Raw genomic sequence first — 20,801 nt, forward strand, 5'->3', positions numbered from 1 at the left:
CGAGCTCTAGGTTGTAATTCTTTGAAGCCACCTGGAGCAGCAGGATCTCCCTCATGACTCGGTATTCCTGGGGCCAGAGGGAAGGAGAGGATGCAGATAGGGCCTGGGTGGGGGATGCTGCAGGGGCCTTGTGGGGGGTGAGAAGTGGGGCAGGGAACCAGTCCTGGGAACCATCCTTCCCTCCAGTCCCATCCAGGCTCTACCTGTTCTCAGAATGGGAATAATCAGCCCCTCCTCCAGGATGTTGTCCTTGAAGCCATCCTCCCCTCAACCCACCCGACAATTGGATGGATCTCCCTCTTCTCCCTTATCAAACTCTTCCACTCAATGTAAGATACAGGGGGTGGAGCCAGGGGCTGTTCTGCCCAGAGGGTCTCTGATGTCCACCTCCTTCCCTTCCCCTGCAGGGAGGGCCACAGTTGCTTACTTCAGTCCTTTACTCAAGGTTGATCTCATTCCCCTGGAAGGCAGACAGCCAGAGTCCATCAGACAGAGCCCCCTAGCTTAAGTAGCCCCCTATGCCCACCTCTTATCATGTTGTACTACTGCCAGGTCCCAAGAGGGAGCCGGGGATCCAGAGAAAACAGGACTTGGACCTAGGCAGGGCTCTGGGCTCCAGAGGAGGAGGACAGGGGCGTGACACTGAGGGACCTGGCAGGACAACCCTCTCTGATGACAGACTTGGAGGCTGAGGCCTCAGGCAGAGGGGACTGCTCAGCCACATATGTGCTGCCTGACTTGGGGGGACCCGACATCTCTCTCACCATGGGCAGCATGGGACGGAGAGGCTGAGTCCAGCTCAGATAAAACCTCACGCAGCTCTGCCATCAGGCAGCTCTGATCTTCCCCAGCCTGGGGAACCAGAATGGGTGTCTCAGACGGAGCCTCTGTTCACTCATCCCTAAGATGGGCCTGATGCCCCAGCTCCCAGGGGCAGCTGCAAGGCTCTCGTGAGAGAAGTGCCCATTGCTGAGAGCTCAGAGCTCAGTTCTGGGGCTCCTGCATCCCCAGACTCAGGATCCTGGTCCTCCCTGCCTGGCCCCCATGTTCACCCACCTCGAGATAATCACCCATCGCCAGGTGCAGCATCAGCAGGTCACCGAGGAAAGTGCCAAGATAGGGGACGACACCCTGTCACATCGGGTGAGATGAGCCTTTGCTGTCAAGTTGACCCTCTGCAGACCCTCCCTTGAAAAGTTCTCACCCTCAGCCTCCTGGCCCACCCCAGGGTTCCCACGGGGAGCAGCCTAGGACCCTCAGCACCTCCCCTCAATTCTTCCTCCCTTCACAGCCCAATAAAACCAGACTCCTGCTCCTAACCTCCCAGCGCCAGCTTCTGGCAAATCACAGGGTATGCGGTCCCCGGCCCTCCCCGCAACAACCCATCCTGCACCAGCTCTTCCAGGCCCCCCTCCTGGTCACTTCTACTGGGGGACTCAGGCACTGTGGCACCAGGAGGAAGGGCCCTCCTCTCTTGATTTGAGGCCTCCAGCTGGGAAGGCAGAGCCCCTCCCCCACAGGCACACTCACCTGCTGCTGCTGCTGTTTCTCCTGCACTCTCTGGGGGATGATCTCCGGGGGGGCAAACGTGGAGGGCCCCTCCTGCCAGGGTCGAGGACAGTGTCAGCAGGCCATCCTCCCCTCACCCCATTTCTCTCCAGCACCACTGGCCTCCGACCCTGGACATCTGACTCGAGTCAACTGGTAGCAATGCCACTCCATCCTCCAAGGTCTTGTGATTCTAGAACAAGCCCAGCTCCAACTCTCACTCTGAGTGTGAGCTTGGGCTTGTGGCCTGGCCTCCCCAATCCTCTTTCCTCATCTGGAAGGTCTGAGAACTCCAGCTACCCTACAGGTTCTCCTGAGGACTCAGTGGCATATGACTGTCATCGTTGTCCTCGCCCTCACCCCTCCGTGTGGAGCAGGCAGAAAGCTCCCACATTCCTTTTCTCCCTCTTATCTCATCACCACCGTATGAGGCCTGCACCACACAATCACCATCCCTCCCTTCCCTGATGAGGAGGCAGAGGCCCAAACAGGGGCAGTGAGTTGCTCAGGGGCCCACAGAGGAAAGGCCGCTTGCCCCTCCCAGCCAGAGGCCATGTTCCATCGTCCTCACCTAACCCCCGCCCCACCACTGACCACAGTACTGTCCCCTGAGCTCTCAAAGCGTGATCCTGGGCCAAGCCATGGATGGAGACGAAGGGGTGTCTTGGGAGTCTGGTTGAGTGGCTCCTGCCTTCCCCTGTCTCATGGGTGTCTGGCCCCCGGGCTGGAACAGAGGCCATGCCAATGCCTTCTCCTCCCCAAGGAAACCCTCGGGATATTCTCCTGCACTGAACTCTTTCTTTATCCACTCGGGAACTGGACACCCAAGGTGTATACTCTGATCCACAGGGAGGGGAGTGACAGGAGGCTCTGCTTCCTCATTTATGTCAGATCCCAAGGTGCTTTCAGCAGTATCCACTAAGAATCCATCAGTTGCCTAGACTCTTCACATAAGCCACCTGGGGCATATGTCATTGCCAACTGGGCACTCAGGTGAGACTCCTGTGATTGACTCAAGTGACTGCTCTAGGGGTCCAGTGGGGAGTCCCAGAATGCACACACATCTGTCTCTGGTCCAGATGTTCAGACCCAAGGATGAGCAGACTGTTTGTCCACCTGGGCCATGGGAATCTCCTGTCGTTCCCAAACCTGGGGTAGGCAGGGTGCCCTCCACTTTGAGACTTGGTGAAGACAGAAGGAGCAGCAGGGGCCTGGCTTCTTGAGGACAGGTTTAGGCTGAGGGCTAAACCCACCCCAAACACCCAACAGCCTGGAAGAAGCTACATCCAGCAGGATGTCCATGCATGGAAGCCAGAGACCTGCTGATGACACCAGCTCAGCAACTCCTCCTGGAACAGCCCAGCCAACACTACTGTGTCCCACGACCAGGGCCTCCTGCCCACAAACAGCACCCCGCCCACCCATGGACCAAACAGATCCCTCTGTTTGTTAATCTGGACAAGATAGACATGAATGTTTCAGAGAACGTTCAAGTGAGAAACTATCAAAACCACAGAATTTCCAATCCCCCTCCTCCCACCCCCTCCTCTCTTTCCAGACCCCAAGCCTCCACTCTAAGTTGGTCATCAGTTTTCTGCTCAAAGACTTGTCTTGGCTATAGAGCTCCTTAAGTTTTTCCGAGCTCTCCCTGAGGGGAGTGGAAAGAAGGAAGGATAAATTGAGGGATAATGTGAGGGGTCTGAGTGCAAATCCCTTTTCTTTGCAAACCCAAGAGATGCAACCTGCCTGGAGGAGTGTTCTCACTGGGCTCCTCTGAGCGCTAAGGTCTCGTGGGACTGGGCGGGGGCTCTCCTGTTGGTCACTGGGGTCTCCATTCCCCAGCTCTACAGAGCACCTCTGTTTTGACCACTTTGAGTTTCAACTGGGCCTAGAGTTCTGTTGCCATAAACACTTGAAAATCTCCAATGTGGCTCAACCCTGGCATTTAGGGAAACTGAGTCCTGAAGCAGAACTGGTGCACTAAGGACCCAGGGAGGCTTAGAGACCCCTCACCATGGCCCAGGCCCTGTCCCCAGCGTTTGCTGCCTCCCAGGAGTTCCCACGTGAGTGAGGGGGCAATGGCAGACATACGAGAGATCCCCCATCCACCCTGATCCTCCTATGGAGAGGGGCCTACCCACCGGGAAACATCCGCCCACGTGTTCTTCAGGTGGCTTATGGAGGTTTTCTGCAGAGCAGAGATGACAGCGCGGAGCGAGGAGAAGTTCTTCAGGATCTCGCACTCCTGGGGAAGGGAAGAGAATGAGCTGTGAGGTGGGGCGCTGGAGACCCGCTTGCTCTAGCTTCAGTCCCCTTCTATTTAAATCTCCCCTCCTGGATGAGACAGATGCTCAGGGAGCCCCAGAAGGGCACATTTAGGACCCAGAGAGTAACACTCACAAGGAGGAGGATTTTAGCTCAACCCAGGGAAGGAGCCAGGGAGGAAGTGAGCATCCTCCCACTGGGACCTGGAGTCAAGGTCAGCGGGCCCCTGGCAGGAAGGGCCTAGGGACTGTGCAGGGGCTTAGATCACACACTGCAATCCTGGGAGCTGATAAAGGTGGAGAGGCCGTTCCCAAGGCTCCAGAGAGTGGCTCCACTGGGCCTGCCGCAGCACACCTGGGCCACCTGGATCCAGTGCTCCACCACCCTCACCCTGTCCTGGGCCATCATGCTCGGGTCCCCGAGGCAGGTGGTGATGACAAGGCTGACCACCCTTCTGAAGTGGTCGACGGTGGCCTGGACGGTGGGTGCCAGGTGCTCATTGCCGGGCTTGTTCCTCTTGCCCCAGGTGGAGCCCAGGCACTGAGAGGGCACCACCTTCCGGAAGAGCTCCTGGGGAACAGGGGGAGTGTCACCCAGCCCTGCCACACCCCAGCTCCGTGTCTACCGCCCCCAAAGTGCTGCACAGGGGTCACAGTTTAGAGCTGGAGCTCAGGAAGCTCAGGATGTGGTCTGAGCCTTGTGAGAGTCCCTGGGTTTTCTTCTCTGTCCACTGCGGGCACCCAGCACAGGATGACCCAGGACCCAATACTAGCAGGGAAGGGAGGGGGCATTTGCACCCAGCCCGTCCTGGCTAACTCCAAGCTCCAGACGGTGGCTCAACTAGGCTCATCCCAAGGGGGCATCTTCCACCACCCTGATGTCCCCTCTGGTCCCACTCCGATTCTGATGCACATTCCCCTGCGGCAGCTACAACCACAGGCTCTGTCTGTCTCCCTTGTAGTGAAGTACACATCAGGTCTCTAATAAATGCTGAGGCTGTTGAGCCTCCTGAGCAGCCGGTTGGGCCACCAGGGACCTGGCTGCACACAGTGAGTTCCCTTCCCCCACTGATGGGCCAGGCCCCGCGCAGCTTTCCGTCTCTTCTACCTCATGGAGCCGGCACAGCCACTCTGTGCAGCAGGTCCTGTTAGTGTCCACCTCTACGGTCTGCAGGTGGACAGCAAAGCCTTGGGGGTTCAGAAAGTTGCCCAGGTCGTAAGGTTGGTAAGGGGGAGCGCCAGGATTTGGGCCCAGATCATAGGAGTCCGGATCAGGTCTGGGGCACTGACGGCAGAGGGAAGGCCTGCCCCTCTGCCCTGAGAGCCCAGCTACTCACCGCATCCATCACGGTCAACTGCTCCACCACAAGCTTAGGAGGGAAGGCCATGAGGTTAGGCTTCTTCTCACCCTCCTTAATGGCCACAGGTGGAGATGGACTTCCCACTAGAAGTGATGGTCCAGGTGACTCCAGCTCAGCAGCTCCCACTCCTGCTGGAGCCGACGTGGGCCCTTGCTCCAGCTCCAACACTGCTGAGGGAGGGGACGCTGGCTCCAGCGCTAGAGGGGGTGGTATTGACGGAGCTGGAGCCAGCTCTACCTCCACCACTGTCCACTGCCCTGCTTCTGCCGCCGGCTGGAGCTCTGCAGCTGGCGCTGCAGCGGGATAAAGGGAAAGGTTCACCCACATAGCTGACTTTCCACGTGTCCTTCTAAACACAGGAAAGATCCCACTTCCCTTCCGGGAATACCCAGCCTGCAGTCCCCTTTACCCTCTGGCTCTGCCTCAGTGGCCTCCAGAAGCTCACACCGGGCAAGGGAAAGAGGGTCACGGCAGCTCAGCTCCGAACCAGGCAAGGTGACCTGCATGTACATCCCCTTTAGCTTGAAAAAGGGACAGCCCCAGTCTGGTCCCGCCCTAGTTCTGGTCCAAGCCCGGCGTCTCAAGGTCCTGAGTGTGGAGACCCTCTGCTCCTGCTCTCATCTCAGAGCAACACTGGATGGTGCAGGTGGCCTCGTGCACCTGCCCCTCGTCTAGTGAGTTGGTGGAGTCGAAACCATTGGGCAGCTCCTCGACGACCTCCTGAGTGGAGTTCTGCAAAGACTGCCTGGGAGCTGGGCCAGAAGGAATCAGGGGCTGCTTGCACACTGCCATTGGTGCCGACCCCCAAGAGAAAGTCTGCTCCTCAGTTCAGGCACAGAGGGGCATCCCTGCAAAGAACTGTGGTCAGGGAGGGAAAGAGATGAAACCTCTAGGGCTCGGTAACATATGAGTAGAGGAACTCACCTTCTCATGCTGCCAACCATGATGCGGGGTATGGACATGACAGACCCACCAGGCTTCCAACACCTAACAACCTGATCCTGGCTGAGAATGACCCGCCCCTCATGCCCTGCCTTACCCCCTCCACACAGACACATGCACACACACACGAAGAGGTGCAAGGAGTGTGGGGCTGATCAGGTGGGACCACAGTTGTGCCCTGGCCTGCACTAGCCTTTCCTGGGCTGCCCCGTTGTTACTTTTCGCTGCCTCCTGCCAGATGCCCAGAGGCATTGGGGAAGAGGGCTGAGCCAACGTCGGCAACGACGAAAAAGATTCTCTTTCTGGGCTTTTTTGAGCCCAGATCTTCCAAAAATCGGGACACAACAACTAAACATCTTTGTCTGTTGACCGTCGCCAGTCAAGTGAGCTGGATGGGGGTCTGTGGGTGCCTGGTTACCAGAGTTCTAAGATCTGTTGAGGTCTATGACCAAAGAAGTGAGGTCATTTTTCAAGATTCCATTACCTGGGCCCCTTCCCTCAATCAAACTTGCCCAGAGCTGCTCCCTGCCCCCGGGCTGCTCACCCTCCTCCCCCATGTCATCTCCTGAACTGTACACAAGGAGCCCACACATCCCTAGCCACAGCTCCCTGCAAACCTCACTAGGGTCCTAGCTTTGGGAGACAGAGATGAATGCAGATCTCCTTTTTCTTACCAGTTCTGCATCCTGGGAAAGTCACTGTGTCTCTCAGGTCCTCCTCAGTCTCCAAACCTGTACCATGGGGATCAGGCTAGAATCTACTTCCTAGGGGCGTCACCCAGTGTATATGAGATAATATCTGTTACCCCTTTGGGCTGGTGTCATATGTAGCTAAGGCCCAAACTTAGAGGTGGAAGAATAACAAGGAGGGGTGGGAGATAGCACAGAACACCACTCAAAACAGGCCTGTGTTCCAGGAATGTAATATTGGGACAGTGACTTCCAGCTTGGCCTCATTTTCAGGTCAGCATCATGAGGGGTTTAATACTAATGGAAATTCAGATATTGCCATACTGTGGCATAAAACCATTCAATTGTTTGCTGCTTTACGTAGAATGAGAGCCATGTGCCTCATCTTGGCTTATGAGGTGGGCAGCCTCCACAGTGGTACCCAGTAAGCCCCACCCATGATATAGCCATCCCTGTGGAACCACTAGGTGGTTAGTAACTGGCTTCTGAACATAATAGCAACCAAAGTGATGGGATGTTTCATCTAAATTTTAACTAAAAATGTCTCTCACTTCCTTTTACTCTCTCTCTCATGTTCCATCCCTCTCGCTCTCTCGCTCTGTCGAATCCCTGGAAGTGAAGAATCAAATACTGGTGTTTTGGTGCTGCCCAATATGGAGGTCTATAGAGGGGAGAAGCAAGGGAGTGCCCAGGCCAACAGACAGAAAGAAACTCAGGCTCTCAGTCCAAACTGAACCCTGAAGGCTGAGAGTGAACTTGGGGGCCAGTGTTCCTCTAGTCAAGCCTCAGTTGAGGCCACTGCCCCAACCTGTTAAACTAATTGAGGCAGAGGCGCCCAGCTAAAACGTGCCTGATTGCTGTTCCACACAAATTGTGAGATAGTCAACATTTGTAGTTTTGAAATGCAAGGTTAGGGGCAATAAAGTCAGAAAGGGAAAGGTAACTGACACAGCCTACCAGGCCCTGGCCCTACCTTCCACCCCAGCTCCTGTTCTCTCCTCTCAGCCTCCCTCCAGCCGCACTGGCCATCTTTCTAACCTCTTCTGGCCAAACTCACTTCTGCCTGTGAGACTTAGGACTAGTGGTGCCATCTCCGTGACACATTGCTCCCAGACTCATGCAGAGCTGGATCCCTCTTGTCATTCTTGTCCCATCAAATGTCACCCCAGTGAGGCCTTTCAGACCCTCCTACCCAGTGACCCCCAGCCCTCCCTCACAGCCCCCTGCTGTGTTTCTCTACAGCACTTGCTCTTTTCTTTCTCATGTCTTTGCTTTTGTCCCTTTCCCTTCTAGACTGTGAGCTCTTGGCAGGCAGGGACCACTTGGTCATTTTCATCCTACACTTCACCCCACCAGGGCACCTGGCACAGGGTGACTGTTCAGTGCACAGCTGCTGAATGAGTACATGGGAAGCTCTTGCACCCCTCCCCCTGCTTATGACCAACTTTGATTGTGGAGATGAACACTAGTAATAGGAGGTACAAGTTGTTTCTGAGGCAGGGGAACAGCCAGAAATACTTCTGTTTGACTCATCACTGCTCCAGGAGCTCTAGCAAAGTTCAGTGGACACTGTGTAAATTCCAGGTTTACAGCAGAAGGACTTGATGTATATATATTATGTAATGGTTACCAAAATAAGTTTAGTTCACATCAATCACCAAACAGAAATAAAACATTTTCTCCTGGGGATGAGAAGTTTTAGCATCTACTCTCTTAGCAACTTTCAAATATACCACACAGCAGTGTTAACTTGCACAGTGCTGTATATCAAGTATATCTCAATACAACCGGAAAAGAAAAAAATCAAAAAACTCACTGGCCACCACTGACACAAGAGGCTGCCCACCCCCTGATGTCCAGCACTACCACTGCAACCCAGGGAGGAACTCCATCAAACAGAAAGGAAACTTTCTCCAGGTGTCCTCAAAGCAGAGGCTCTCCAGGGTCCCAGGCTTAAAGGAGCAGGACCTGTTGGCTTCGAGGGAGTGGGAGCAATCTCGGGAGCCTACTTTCCCCCACTCTTGCTGTCTCCCACCAGGTGTCCTCTTCACTCCTGAGGCATCCTAACCTCAACCAGGACAATGATTCCCCCTACCTCCAGATGAGGACCTTGAGGTTCCCACAAGAATTACTCTTCTCCCTGGACTCTGGACTTGGTGTCCAGTGCTCTGGCATCTTCTTCCTTATCCACAGTTCTCATGTTTCCAAACCCCCAGTTCTAAAGGATCTCCAGGGGCTGGAAAGCGTTTACTCAGGGTTTCAGAGCACAGTAGGTCATCGACAGAGAACCCAGTCCAACAGACATGCTGTGAGTGCATGGAACACTTGGAGTCACCCACTGGATGCACTCCACTTTATACAGGAGGACCATCACTGAGGTCTTCTCTCCTCTTCCCAATGCCTACACAAGGGGGAGGATGGGCTCATCACAACTCTGGGTGACCACAGAGGTGGACTGCAGGACCCTAGTCCTGTGCTCCCTAGGCTGGGCCAGGGATGGGTCTGGAACAGGTAGAAACCTAGGAACCTTACACATTCCTCTGCCCATCTCTGGGGCCCTGGGCATGTATCTAGGAGAACAGATGTTACTGCCCCGTGGGAGAGTTGCCGGCAACTTCTCTCCCTCCTGCCTCTTGTCACTTCCCCGGTGTTGGCTCTTTCTTGACTGCACCTCCGTGGTCCCCACATGAGACGTCAGTGAGAGTGGGTGTGCCTGTGCACATTCGATGATGAGGAGAGGAAAATGACCCCATATGGAGAGGGGTGGGCAGCAATCCCCTAGGATCTTAATGCCTCTCATTGCCAAAGGAAACCTGAGGGAAGGGGTGGAGCCTTGGCCAAGGAAGCTGGAGCTCTCTCTAGTCTTCAGGACTCTGACCACCTCCTGTGGTCTGGGACAGTACTTGCCTCTTTCTGGGCCAGTTTGTCAACTATACAGTGAGGGGTAAAATGTGCAACAGCACAAGCATGTGCTCGGCCAGGACAAGTCATCAGGCCCCATAGATACATTAAGTACGTTTTAAGTGTATTGAAGACATTAATATTGCTGTGCAATCATCACCACGATCCATCTTCAGAACTCTTCTCATCTTGCAAAACTGAAACTCTACACTCATTCATGAAAAACTCCCCATTCCGCCTCCCCCCAGCCTCTGACAAACACCATTCTACTTTCTGTCTCTCTGAATCTGGCAATTTCAGGAATCTCATAGAAGGGAAATCACACAAGGTTGTATTTTTGTGACTGGCTTATTTCATTTAGAGTAATATCATGAAGGTTCATCCACGGTGTGCCATATCTTAGAATTTCCTTCCTTTGTTAGTAATGAATAATATGCCATTGTATGCATATTCCACATTTTGCTCATCCATACATCCCTGGACTGATACCATAGCCAGGCTCAAAACCAAGCCCAAAATAAAATGGGGCCCCAGCCAGATTTTTATCAACGGTCTCTTGGAGACTACTTTCTTAAACCTTGTCCCATGTGATATTTACTAAGGATCTAATCTTGGGCCGTGAGTTGTTTTTCAGAAACTCCGTTTTTCCTCCTTGAGCAAATTTCAACAGCTTTGAGCCAGTGAGACTACAAGACAGCTGGCAAGACTCAAACCGCTACTGCACAAGTGACTGGCGGATAACCTGGGAGACCAAGAACTCCCCTGCCGATCATGTTAAGAACACCACCTTTTGAACATAGGATGTATGACAGAACATTAAAATCTTCTGCACTTGCACAAAATGCCTAGGACTGCCCCCAACCTTCCCGCACCCGCTCCTTTTTCCTTAAAAAGCCCTTTTCAACAGCCCATCGGGGAGAACGATTTAACCTTTGTCTTCTGTCTCCTTGCTGGCCAACTTCGTAATAAAGCTTTTTCCCTTTATTACGAAGAGTGGGTAGCCCATGGTTGGCTTAAGAGGTGTTTGGGCAGAGAGCCCTCTGTCAGTTACAATACTTGTGTGGTTTCCATGTTTTAACTATTATGAATAATGATGCTATGAACATGAGTGTTGAACTATGCTTTTGAGAACATGCTTTCTACTCTTTGGGGGGTATAGACCCAGAATTGGAATTGCTTGATCCTATATAATTATATTTTTTATTTTTTTTTTAGGAATTGTTATATTGATTTCTACATCAACTATATATTATATATTCCCTCCACAGTGCACAAGGGTTCCTTTTTCTCCACATCTTGGCCAACATTGGTTCTAGTATTTTTCTTCTTCTTTTTTTTTTTTTGGATAGATGCCATCCTAATGAATGTGAGGTGGTCTCTCGCTATGTTTCTGATTTACATTTCCCTAATGATTACAGATGTTGGGCATCTTTTCATATGCTTATTGGTCATTTGCAGATATTCTTTGAGGAAATGTCTATTCATGTACTTTGTTCAATTTTTATTTAGGTTGTTGTTTGTTGTGGAGTTTAGGAGTTCTCTATATATTCTGGATATTAAGCCCTTGTCAGATACATGGTTTGCAAATATGGTCTCCCATCCTGTGGGCTGTGCTTTTACTCTGTTGATAATGAATTTTGAGACATAAAACTTTTTAATATCCATGAAGTCCAGCATGTGTATTTTCTTATTTTATTGCCTGCTCCTTGGGTGTCATATCCATGAAATCATTACCAAGTCCCATCTTGTAATGATTTGTCTTATGTTTTCTTCTAAGGGTATTATAGTGTTAGCTCTTACCTTTAGGTCTTTGATTCACTGGGAATCAAGTTTTGTATACAGTGTTAGGTAAGGGTCCAAGTTGATTCTTTTGCATGTAGATATCCACTTTTTCCAGCACAACTTGTTGAAAAGACTTTTCCCCATTGAATAATCTTGTCACCCTTGTCAAACAATTTGATCGCATGGGTGAGGGTTAATGTCTGGGCTCTCAATTCTGTTTCTATTGGTCAATATGTCTGTCTTTATGTCATGACAATGCTGTTTTGATACTGTAGATTTGTAGTAAGTTTTCAATTAGGAAGAATCTGTCCTCCAACTTACTACCTCCTTTCAAGATTATTTTTGGTATCTGGGCTTACTTGAGATTCCATAAGAATCTTAGGATGGGTTTTTTTCTATTTTAGCACAAAATGTCCTTGGGATTTTGATAAGGACTGCACTGGATTTGTTGATCTCTTTGGATAATGTTGACATCGTCAGAATAAGGAGTCCTCCAATCCATGGTGAGGGGATGTCTTTCATTTCTAGTAGTGCCAGGTGGCTGTTCAGGTTGAGGGGGTGGCACTCCTTGAGGTAGTAGTGCAGAAACCCACAATGAATGAATGCATGTATCTTTACACATTAGTTTTTTCATGTTCTTTGGATAAATACGCAGCAGTGGAAGAGCTGGATTGTATGGTGGTTCTAGTCTTAATTTTTTGAACAATCTCCATACTGTTTTCCGTAGTGACTGCACTAATTTGCACTCCCATCAGCCGTGTACGAGAGTTCCCTTCTCTTAACATCCTCTCCAACACTTGTTTCCTGTGTTGTTAATTACAGCCATTCTGATAGGTGTGAGGTGATATTTCATTGTAGTTTTGATTTGCATTTCCCTGAAAGTTATTGATGTTGAACATCTTTTCATGTGCCTGTTGGCTATCCGTATAACTAAATTTAAGTCCACAATTCCATCAGTCAATGCCCCTTGCTTAAAGTTATTTTCTGTTGACATACTATTAATACGTTATTATGAACTACAGTCCCTAGTTTAAGGGTCACTCTTTGTGTTGTACAGTTCAATGGGTTTTGACACACATATAGTGACATGTAGCCACTATTATGTACAGAACAGTCTCACTAAGCTAAAAATCCTCTGAGCATCAGATTAGCTCTTAACAGCTTTTTAAAATATTAACAATTGTCAGAATAACTTAAATTTTTACGTTGAAAAGTGTTCCACAGGTGCTAAGTTGTGTTAGTCTCACTATTATGATCACTATTAGAAATAATGAAAAAAATGAACCCCTACATAAACAGCAAAAACCATAGAATTTTAAAGATAAAAAGGATCTTGAAGATTAGGAAATCTCATATTCCTCAAGACCCTGCCCTCCAGTCTCTCAGTTTTCTGTGTCATTTATCTGCTGACTCTGCTGAGGAGAAAGAAATTGATAAAGAAAAACAAAGCCAAAAACAAATATTGGTTCTAAGTACTCCTCTTGAGCCCAATTTAATCAAGCACGGCTTCTTTTTTATTGCCTATTTGCATCAGGAACATAGTTACTAGCTAGAGCCTAATTTGAGACTATTCATTATGAATGAAAGATGTCATATCTAAGAACAGAATGGAATTCACTGAGGCTTTATTCTTGGGACATTTGTAGGATTAAGTCAGGACACACTGTGAGAGTAATAAATAAGTTCTGTATATTTTTCTTCTCCAAGACCATGGATTTCAGCCACACTTTATACCCATGTACTTTGCAACAATGAAAAACAATTAAACACTGACTTTGAATATTTTGCCCTCAGATTCATTAGTCTTTAAAACATAAATTGAGCAATTTAAATGTAGATGACTAAAAGACTATGGAGACTTCTAGAATGTCACATTAGGTCCTTTAGAAGTGAAGAATTGACTTTATAAAGCATTTCTATTCCTTCTTAAACCTTGACAATAGTGCTACTGTGACTCTGTTTTAAAGAGGATAATGGCGGGCTTTACTTTAATTTGCACTTTTGTTTTTAAAGTACATTTACTTAATATTTCTCAGTCTCTTGAAAACTTTTATCATTAAGCTCAACCTTCATTTAAATCAGCAGACCTATTAGGTGAAGGCGACATGAACATTTACTTGCAAACTCCTCAGAAAATTACTAATTTGACCTTTACTTTGGACCATCCATTGTAGAACTCAAACTGGATGTATTCGCCAGCCACCTCAAAATGGCTCTTAACTATGTGTTCGTACCTTTACCTGGGAAGATATTATCTGAGGGTAATTGTTCTTCCCACTTTCTTTACCTCAAACAGCAATACTTCCAAAATTTTAAGGAAAATGTGGGCAATTTGGTGAAAACGAAGTGACTTAAGTTTGTTTTAGCATGCCAATGAAATTAAGAAAATAAGTATTTTAATTATTATTGAATTTAAAAATCAGAAATGAAGAAAACAAACTTTGTCCAAAGACATTTCTGCAAGTGAAATCCTCTGAGAAACTGACAGCTAGCCTCCCGTTTTAACCACTAAACCATAAGAAATGTAATACCGTGGGCAAACACTTGAGAGTCATCACCTACACGCACCCCCAACACCATCAGGGCCACAGATCAGGGGAAGGAGTCAGGGTAGGGGAGACAGCTGCGCACTCAGCATCCTTCCTTCCTGGGACAGAACTTGGTCCCAGCTGCTCGCTGTCTAGTCTTCTGGGGAAGCAGAGAATTCTTCTGGGGACACGACACACATCGGGTGTTAAGGATGTTGTAGGAGGTCAAGATTTGGCCATCCTAAAATATATCTCTTTACCTTGAATGTTTTCTCTGAAGGACATTTGACCTCCCCCACTAACTGCCTAAAGAATTTGACATGGTGGCTCCTTCCTGGAACAGATCGTCTAGCATGATGGCTGTAAAGATAATGTAGGATAGAGGTTACAATAGGAAAGGCACCAAGCCCCTTTTATCAAAAACTCTGTCTCTCCCTGACCACATTATCTATAGATGACCCTGAAAAGAATTGTTCTCCTGCCCTCTGAAGTCCCAGGCCACTACTCACCCCCAACACGTTCCTCGCCTTTAGCTGTAATACTTAAGCAAGCAGCTTAGACAGAGGGACGAGTTGCTCATTTCTGAGTTTCTCCCATGTATACATGTTATTAAACTTGGTATTATTTTCTCCTGCTAACCTGTCTTGTTAATTATTGGGCCAGCCATAAGAACCTTAAGGAAAAGGGCAGAGGGAGATTCTCCCTCTTCCCCCAACAGTTTTGGCGTAGTCGGCAGGATCCACACTGGTGGCAAGTTGCCTTCTCTGGCTGGAAGACCTGCCTTCTCCCTGGACTACTGCAGATGGTGAGATACGGGAACGCCTGACAAAAGCTGGCAAAAGGTAAAACTTCTTACCACGTCAGCCTCCTGGAATCTCTATCTGCGGAGTCCAATGGAAGGAAGTGGTGAGAATTTTTTCTCTTTCTAAATTTAGATTGGCAGGAGAAAATATTTGGGAAACTAGTTTCTTGTGCTTTTAGTGACTCTTGGTTTAAATTTGGTAGAGTACTCTTGGTTTTGATCTTGATCCCTTTTCCTCCCAGAGTAGTCTCTGTCTTGTTCTGTGTCTTGAGAACTTGGCTTTGTGACCAGTGAGAATATTCTCCTTGGTCTCCACCATACGGAAGGTGCATTTACTGGAGTGCACGTTGGTGGTCAGTCGAGTAGACTGGGGTTCCAAACTGTCTTTGTCCGGCTGTGCCAAGCTCTCAGGGGAGTTTGTCATAAAGTGCCCACTCCATAAGGTCTTTTGTCATCTTAACCTTTGTTGCTTGTTAGTGCCGGAAAAATCCCTTTCCAGTATCACCTGCCTGGTGTCACAGATTAGCGGGTCTGTGACTGGAGGCGTCCCACACTATTGTGGGAGACCGGAGACACCATCCATACCACCTGTGCAATGAAGGTCTTTACTTTACTTTCTCTGAATATCTTTGGGAGTGAATTCTGTGGATCATGGGGGCTACATCATCTGCGCGCTCACCAGGGATGCCTCTTGCGTTCCTGGTAAAGATTTATTCTAAGCATGGAAAGTTACCTCCGGGTCTTTCCTTAAAAAGGCTTATTGGATCGAGTCACTATTGGAATAAATATACCAATGAAGATCCTACTCGTCAATGGCCAGACGACGGATTCTTTGAATTGGGAAAACTTCTAAATTGGGGAAAAAAATTGTTTTGAGAGCTCTCACATAATTATTTATTTGGTACCTAAGAAAAGGCCAGAAAAAGGAAGGGAGAAATTAGACTAGCCTTAAGACTTTGACTCAGGTTACAATTGAACTGAGAATATGTAAAAGTGTAAGTGTTGATAAGATTATAAAGGTTGGAATGTTTGAGCTAATTTTATATAAAGAGGTTACATCAACTTTGCCTGAGTATGTTTTAAAATGTCTGACTGGGAATGCTTCCCTTGTCCAAAATTAGAAGACGAAGACCTATTGATAAAAATCTTAATGATAACTATGTCTAAAGGTATAAGAGGTGATGAAATTTACATGAAATTTTGTAGGAAAAAAACTGATGTTATTTCTATTACAGAACTGGTTAACAAAAATAGTAATTTAAATGATGGCTAATTTTATCTAATGTCTTATGAAGTCTTGTAGGCAATCTAAATAATTATTGGGAATAAGTAACTAAATAGTTGTGAAAAAGATGAATGTTGGATGAACTTTAAACAATAATTATGTGTTACGGTGGTTATAGCTTCCAAACTCTTTTTGGTGACTTAAAACTTGAGAGTTTTGCTAAGTTTTATGATAAAAATTCTCTGAGTATCATCATTTCCAAATAACATAAGATATTAGACATTGATTGCTAAATGTACGTTTGTCTACTTTTGGCTTTTCATTACAGGAAAACTAAAAGGTGTTTTGGGTCTATTGGTAAACATGTGTTTTATTAAAAGATTGTACTATAAAGTAACATATGTCTAGAAATTATGATGTGTTTATAAATTTTCCAAGCCACAAGATACTAATGTAAAAGTCTATAATTGTTTACTTAGTTTTTACTTACAAATTAAGGTTTCTAAAGGTTAAAATTTCTAATTAGTATATGTGATTGAAGCTACCAAAAAATTAAGAAAAATATGTCTGTGTACAAGGAAAGATGTATAAAGAAGGAACAAAGAATGGAAATATTTTGTTTGATTGATTAAGAAAGATAAATTTGTCCTCAAGTACTAGGAGGGAAAAGAAAGACGTGGGACAAACTCTGAATGTAAAAAAAAAAGTTATAGAAGGTTTGTAGAAAGAATTCTAGAAAAAGAGTTTTTACATGGTCAAGTTGGCTAAGATTAAAATAAATTTAATTAAGTAAATGAGTTTTAATATCAAGAGTAAGCTGGTACAAAATTATAATTTGGTCTTATTTCTCTTAAAAGGATAATTTTCTTAAACTTGATAAAGAGGTTATAAAAGATTTTTCTTTACCTTTGAGTAAGTCTACCTAAAAGACAGAAAAAAAAAAAACTGTTAAAATAATTTCCTGTGTTCAAAAGACTGAGGTCTCTCTATTAAGGCTTTTTGGACTGTTAATGCTCTGTTTGCTTTGACTTTTTATATTTTTGACAAGCTCCCCAAAATTCATATCTTAAATAAAGTGTTTTTTTTTCTTTGAGAATTTTCAAAGGGCCCTGGAACTTCTCAAAGAAATTTGCTCTCTTTCTATAAGGAGGAAGATACTAAACTTATTAGGCTTATTCAGTATGTTAAATTATATGGAAAGCATTGTCAGACAAGTGATGATAAGTCTGCTTAGGTGCTATTATGTGGGCAAATGTTATTGATATAGGTGTTTTAAAATTGTATAACATTACTGAAATGCTGATCTGTCCTGATTATCAGTCATAATTCTGGTTATTATTATTTTAAAGTGTTGTATGTCACAAAATTAACCAAATTTCTCTGTCAGTTGCCATTTTGAGGTCTTGTTGTTTACAGACTTATTTCTTTGCTCTAATGCTTTTGCAAAATGCATTCAACTTCAGAAAAATTCATGGAAAGGACTCTGACATCTACACTGGAATACAGGTCTGACAAACTTTCTGATCATAAAACTGAACTTGGTAAGAAATTACAGAAATCTGATGGAGAAACTGATGACTTCATGAAGCTGCTAACAAAAAGATTGGGATCAAAAGTGGATTACACAGGACTGAATGAACTGATAAAGATGATTATAATTTTTATGATTTTTCATTTGAAGTATTGCTGAATTTTTAATGTTTTGTTTTTTCAGATTTAAGGAAAACTTTTTCTCTTTTCTCCTGAGCTAACTATGACATAACAATTTGGTAAATGATACTTTTGTAAGCAAAATTGAAATATTTATCTTTTTCTCTCTATCTGATCTCTCGAATTTGGAAACTCTTAGTGAGTGAGTATTGTTGTTTTCATGGCAATATAGTTATTTGCATAAGTTCAATAAGAATCTGTTCTCCTTGTAACAGGACACAATTGGAAACACTGGTTATATTACCAAGGTTGTGACTGGAACATCATATTTGAGATATAACCATACAGCTTTGGAGGAATGAAAATTGGACTTTATGGAATAAAGCCACGTGGAAATATTGGCCTGGTACCTTATGTTCCAAGCAGCACTTACCAGGATAAGTAAAGAATGTCACTTATCTGGCAGGTATAAGGAACCTCGAAATATTTTGGGGAACCTCGGAAGAGAGGAATTCACCCAAATCTATAGGTATTGCAGGCAAAGTCTGACAAAATCCTTGGCTTGGCTTTCCTGGCCTCGAGAGACCTTTAAAGTTCAATCTGAGATTCCTTATAAAAGTTCCAACAAAGCAGATTTAAAAGAGCCTATGTGATCAATTGCTATTCTTGCTGTACTTATGTAAATAATTGGGCCAACTCTATTGGAACTAGACTTATTTTGCAAACTAGTTTCAATTTTGCTATCTTAATAAAAATGAGGGTGAATTTAGAGAGAAAAAAGTATATTTCAGTAAAACCTCTAGTATACATTTGCGGATATTAGATCCTAGTTTTGTTGTCTTTTGAGGTTTTTGTTTTATATCTGTTGACTGGACTGGATCCTGATTTCTTCTAGTCTCCTAAAATATCTGGCTACAGATCTCCAAACTAACGTTTTTGATTTTTTCCATCATTTTCATTTGGAATCACTGAGAACTGAACCTGCCCTTTTTCCTGAAGCCTCACAAACTGAAGCTGATGGACTTGATATAAACTTGAGATGACCTGATGACATCATCAGAGACATTTTAAACTGCAAAAGATACTTTGACGCTGACATCTAAAAATCATCTTAACTGGCTGTTCTCTGACCTCAGAAACTGGTTTACAATTTGCTCCAACCATTAACCTTGTTTTTCTTTTGTTTCCATAGAAATGCTTCTATTAAATACTTGATTGCTTGCTTCCATAAAATAGGCATAACCCTGAGAGCCCATCTGCATCACCACCTTCCAAAAGGAACTTAATTGAACTGATCTATTATCAGGACTAAGAAATGTGTTCAGTGAGATGAAACAATCTACCAACACAGCTTCTGGACTATGAAGCTTCTTTAAGTTTCAAAAGGACTGTGAAACTTTTAGTTTCAAAGGTGGGACTGTGGGAGGTCAAGATTTGGCCATCCTAAAATATATCTCTTAACCTTGATTGTTTTCTCTGAAGGACATTTGACCTCCCCCACTAACTGCCTAAAGAATTTGACATGGTGGCTCCTTCCTGGAACAGATCTTCTAGCATGATGGCTGTAAAGATAATGTAGGATAGAGGTTACAATAGGAAATGCACCAAGCCCCTTTTATCAAAAACTCTGTCTCTCCCTGACTACATTATCTATAGATGACCCTGAAAAGAATTGTCCTCCTGCCCTCTGAAGTCCCAGGCCACTACCCACCCCCAACACGTTCCTCACCTTTAGCTATAATACTTAAGCAAGCAGCTTAGACGGAGGGACGAGTTGCTCATTTCTGAGTTTCTCCCATGTATACATGTTATTAAACTTGGTATTATTTTCTCCTGCTAACCTGTCTTGTTGATTATTTGGCCAGCCATAAGAACCTTAAGGAAAAGGGCAGAGGGAGATTCTCCCTCTCCCCCCGACAATGTCATTGTCCTTTTTTAAACAAATTTTAGATCATGTCACGTGCTTCTCAGGACAGGAGGAGCCGCCTCAAGGGAAGACAGATCTTCTCCAGGAGCTGAAGGTCATCCAAGGAGAGCAGAGTCGAGGGCTGCAGAGCGCCACTGCTCTCCATCTCAGGGACACGTCGGTCTCCAACCCCTCACCCGCTCCCGGCTGGCCCCCAGCGGTTCCCATTGCAGCCTCGGAGGCCCGCGCATGCGCAGGACCGGCGCTCATAGCGGCAGAGGCGCCAGCGAGCTGGAGCGCCCCAGGCGCGTGCACTGGAGGCGGGGTCCCTGGTGCGGAGGTGGTGCTGCAGGGGTTTGTGTGGTGGGAATTGGCGGTTTCTGGATCCTTTCTCCAGGATTTTCAGCGCTGGGGAGCTCTCCTTTCTACAGTGTGGAGGAGCGCTGGGCAGGAGGCAGCGCTGAGGTAGGTGCTGGGCGGTGGGCTCGGTTTGGAGATCTCCACCACAGATGGCGGGAGCGCGGTGTCGGGGGCGGGGGACGGGGCTCCTGGCAGGCTGCCCCAGGCGGTGGGAGCCCAACCTCTGGCTCAGGCTATTGGGCTCCTCATTGCCTTCATTAAACAAATAAACGTTCCTACTTCCTTGGGACCACCTTTATAGAAAAGCCTAATCCCATTAATGGTTTCTGGTAATTGACTCTATATTTGCAAGGCGAACTTTGAAGCCTGTGAATTGTTGTAAACTGCATTTAATGAAAGAAGCTTTAAACAATCGTTGGTGCAAATTATGTAACTTCCTAATAATAACTCACCTTCTGTTAACATAGACTGATGACTGATCAATTGATGATTGACATAATCTGTACGGAATTTTGGTTTCAGTCAAAAAGATTTTCTAGGCAGTTGGTGCTAAAATTAAAATCGGATCAGGAGGAGGATTTTAGAAGTAGTGTGTAGTGTGTGTTTTGTCTCCGTACTCATTTAGATGTAAGAATTTAGATTTGGAAAGCCCAAGGAAAAAGAATTTTGAAATTTTGATTTGACTGACAAGGTGAAAGGTCATAGGGTCAAATACCGTAGGATATCATTTATATGATATTCTAGAAAAGATAAACCATAGGGAAAGACAACAGATTGTTAGTTGTCATTAGTTTTAATATTTAGTTAATCATTTAGTTTAATAGTTTAATCATTAGTTTTAAT

At 46.2% G+C, this 20,801-nt stretch overlaps 1 protein-coding gene across 1 annotated transcript; it reads right to left on the bottom strand.

Moving 5' to 3' along the window:
- Positions 1 to 444: 444 nt before the first annotated feature.
- LOC131410576 (ral guanine nucleotide dissociation stimulator-like) lies at positions 445 to 5,200 on the bottom strand. The gene is made up of 6 exons (XM_058548695.1): positions 5,150 to 5,200; positions 4,204 to 4,383; positions 3,690 to 3,793; positions 1,531 to 1,602; positions 1,057 to 1,131; positions 445 to 460 (listed from the first exon to the last, which is right to left on the bottom strand). Exons 1-5 carry the CDS (start codon positions 5,198 to 5,200, stop codon positions 1,089 to 1,091), a joined length of 450 nt encoding a protein of 149 aa, XP_058404678.1. The 3' UTR covers positions 445 to 460; positions 1,057 to 1,088.
- Between the last annotated feature and the right edge of the window lie 15,601 nt (positions 5,201 to 20,801).

Source organism: Diceros bicornis, chromosome 10, assembly GCF_020826845.1.
Source record: "Diceros bicornis minor isolate mBicDic1 chromosome 10, mDicBic1.mat.cur, whole genome shotgun sequence".
Taxonomy (NCBI): domain Eukaryota; kingdom Metazoa; phylum Chordata; class Mammalia; order Perissodactyla; family Rhinocerotidae; genus Diceros; species Diceros bicornis.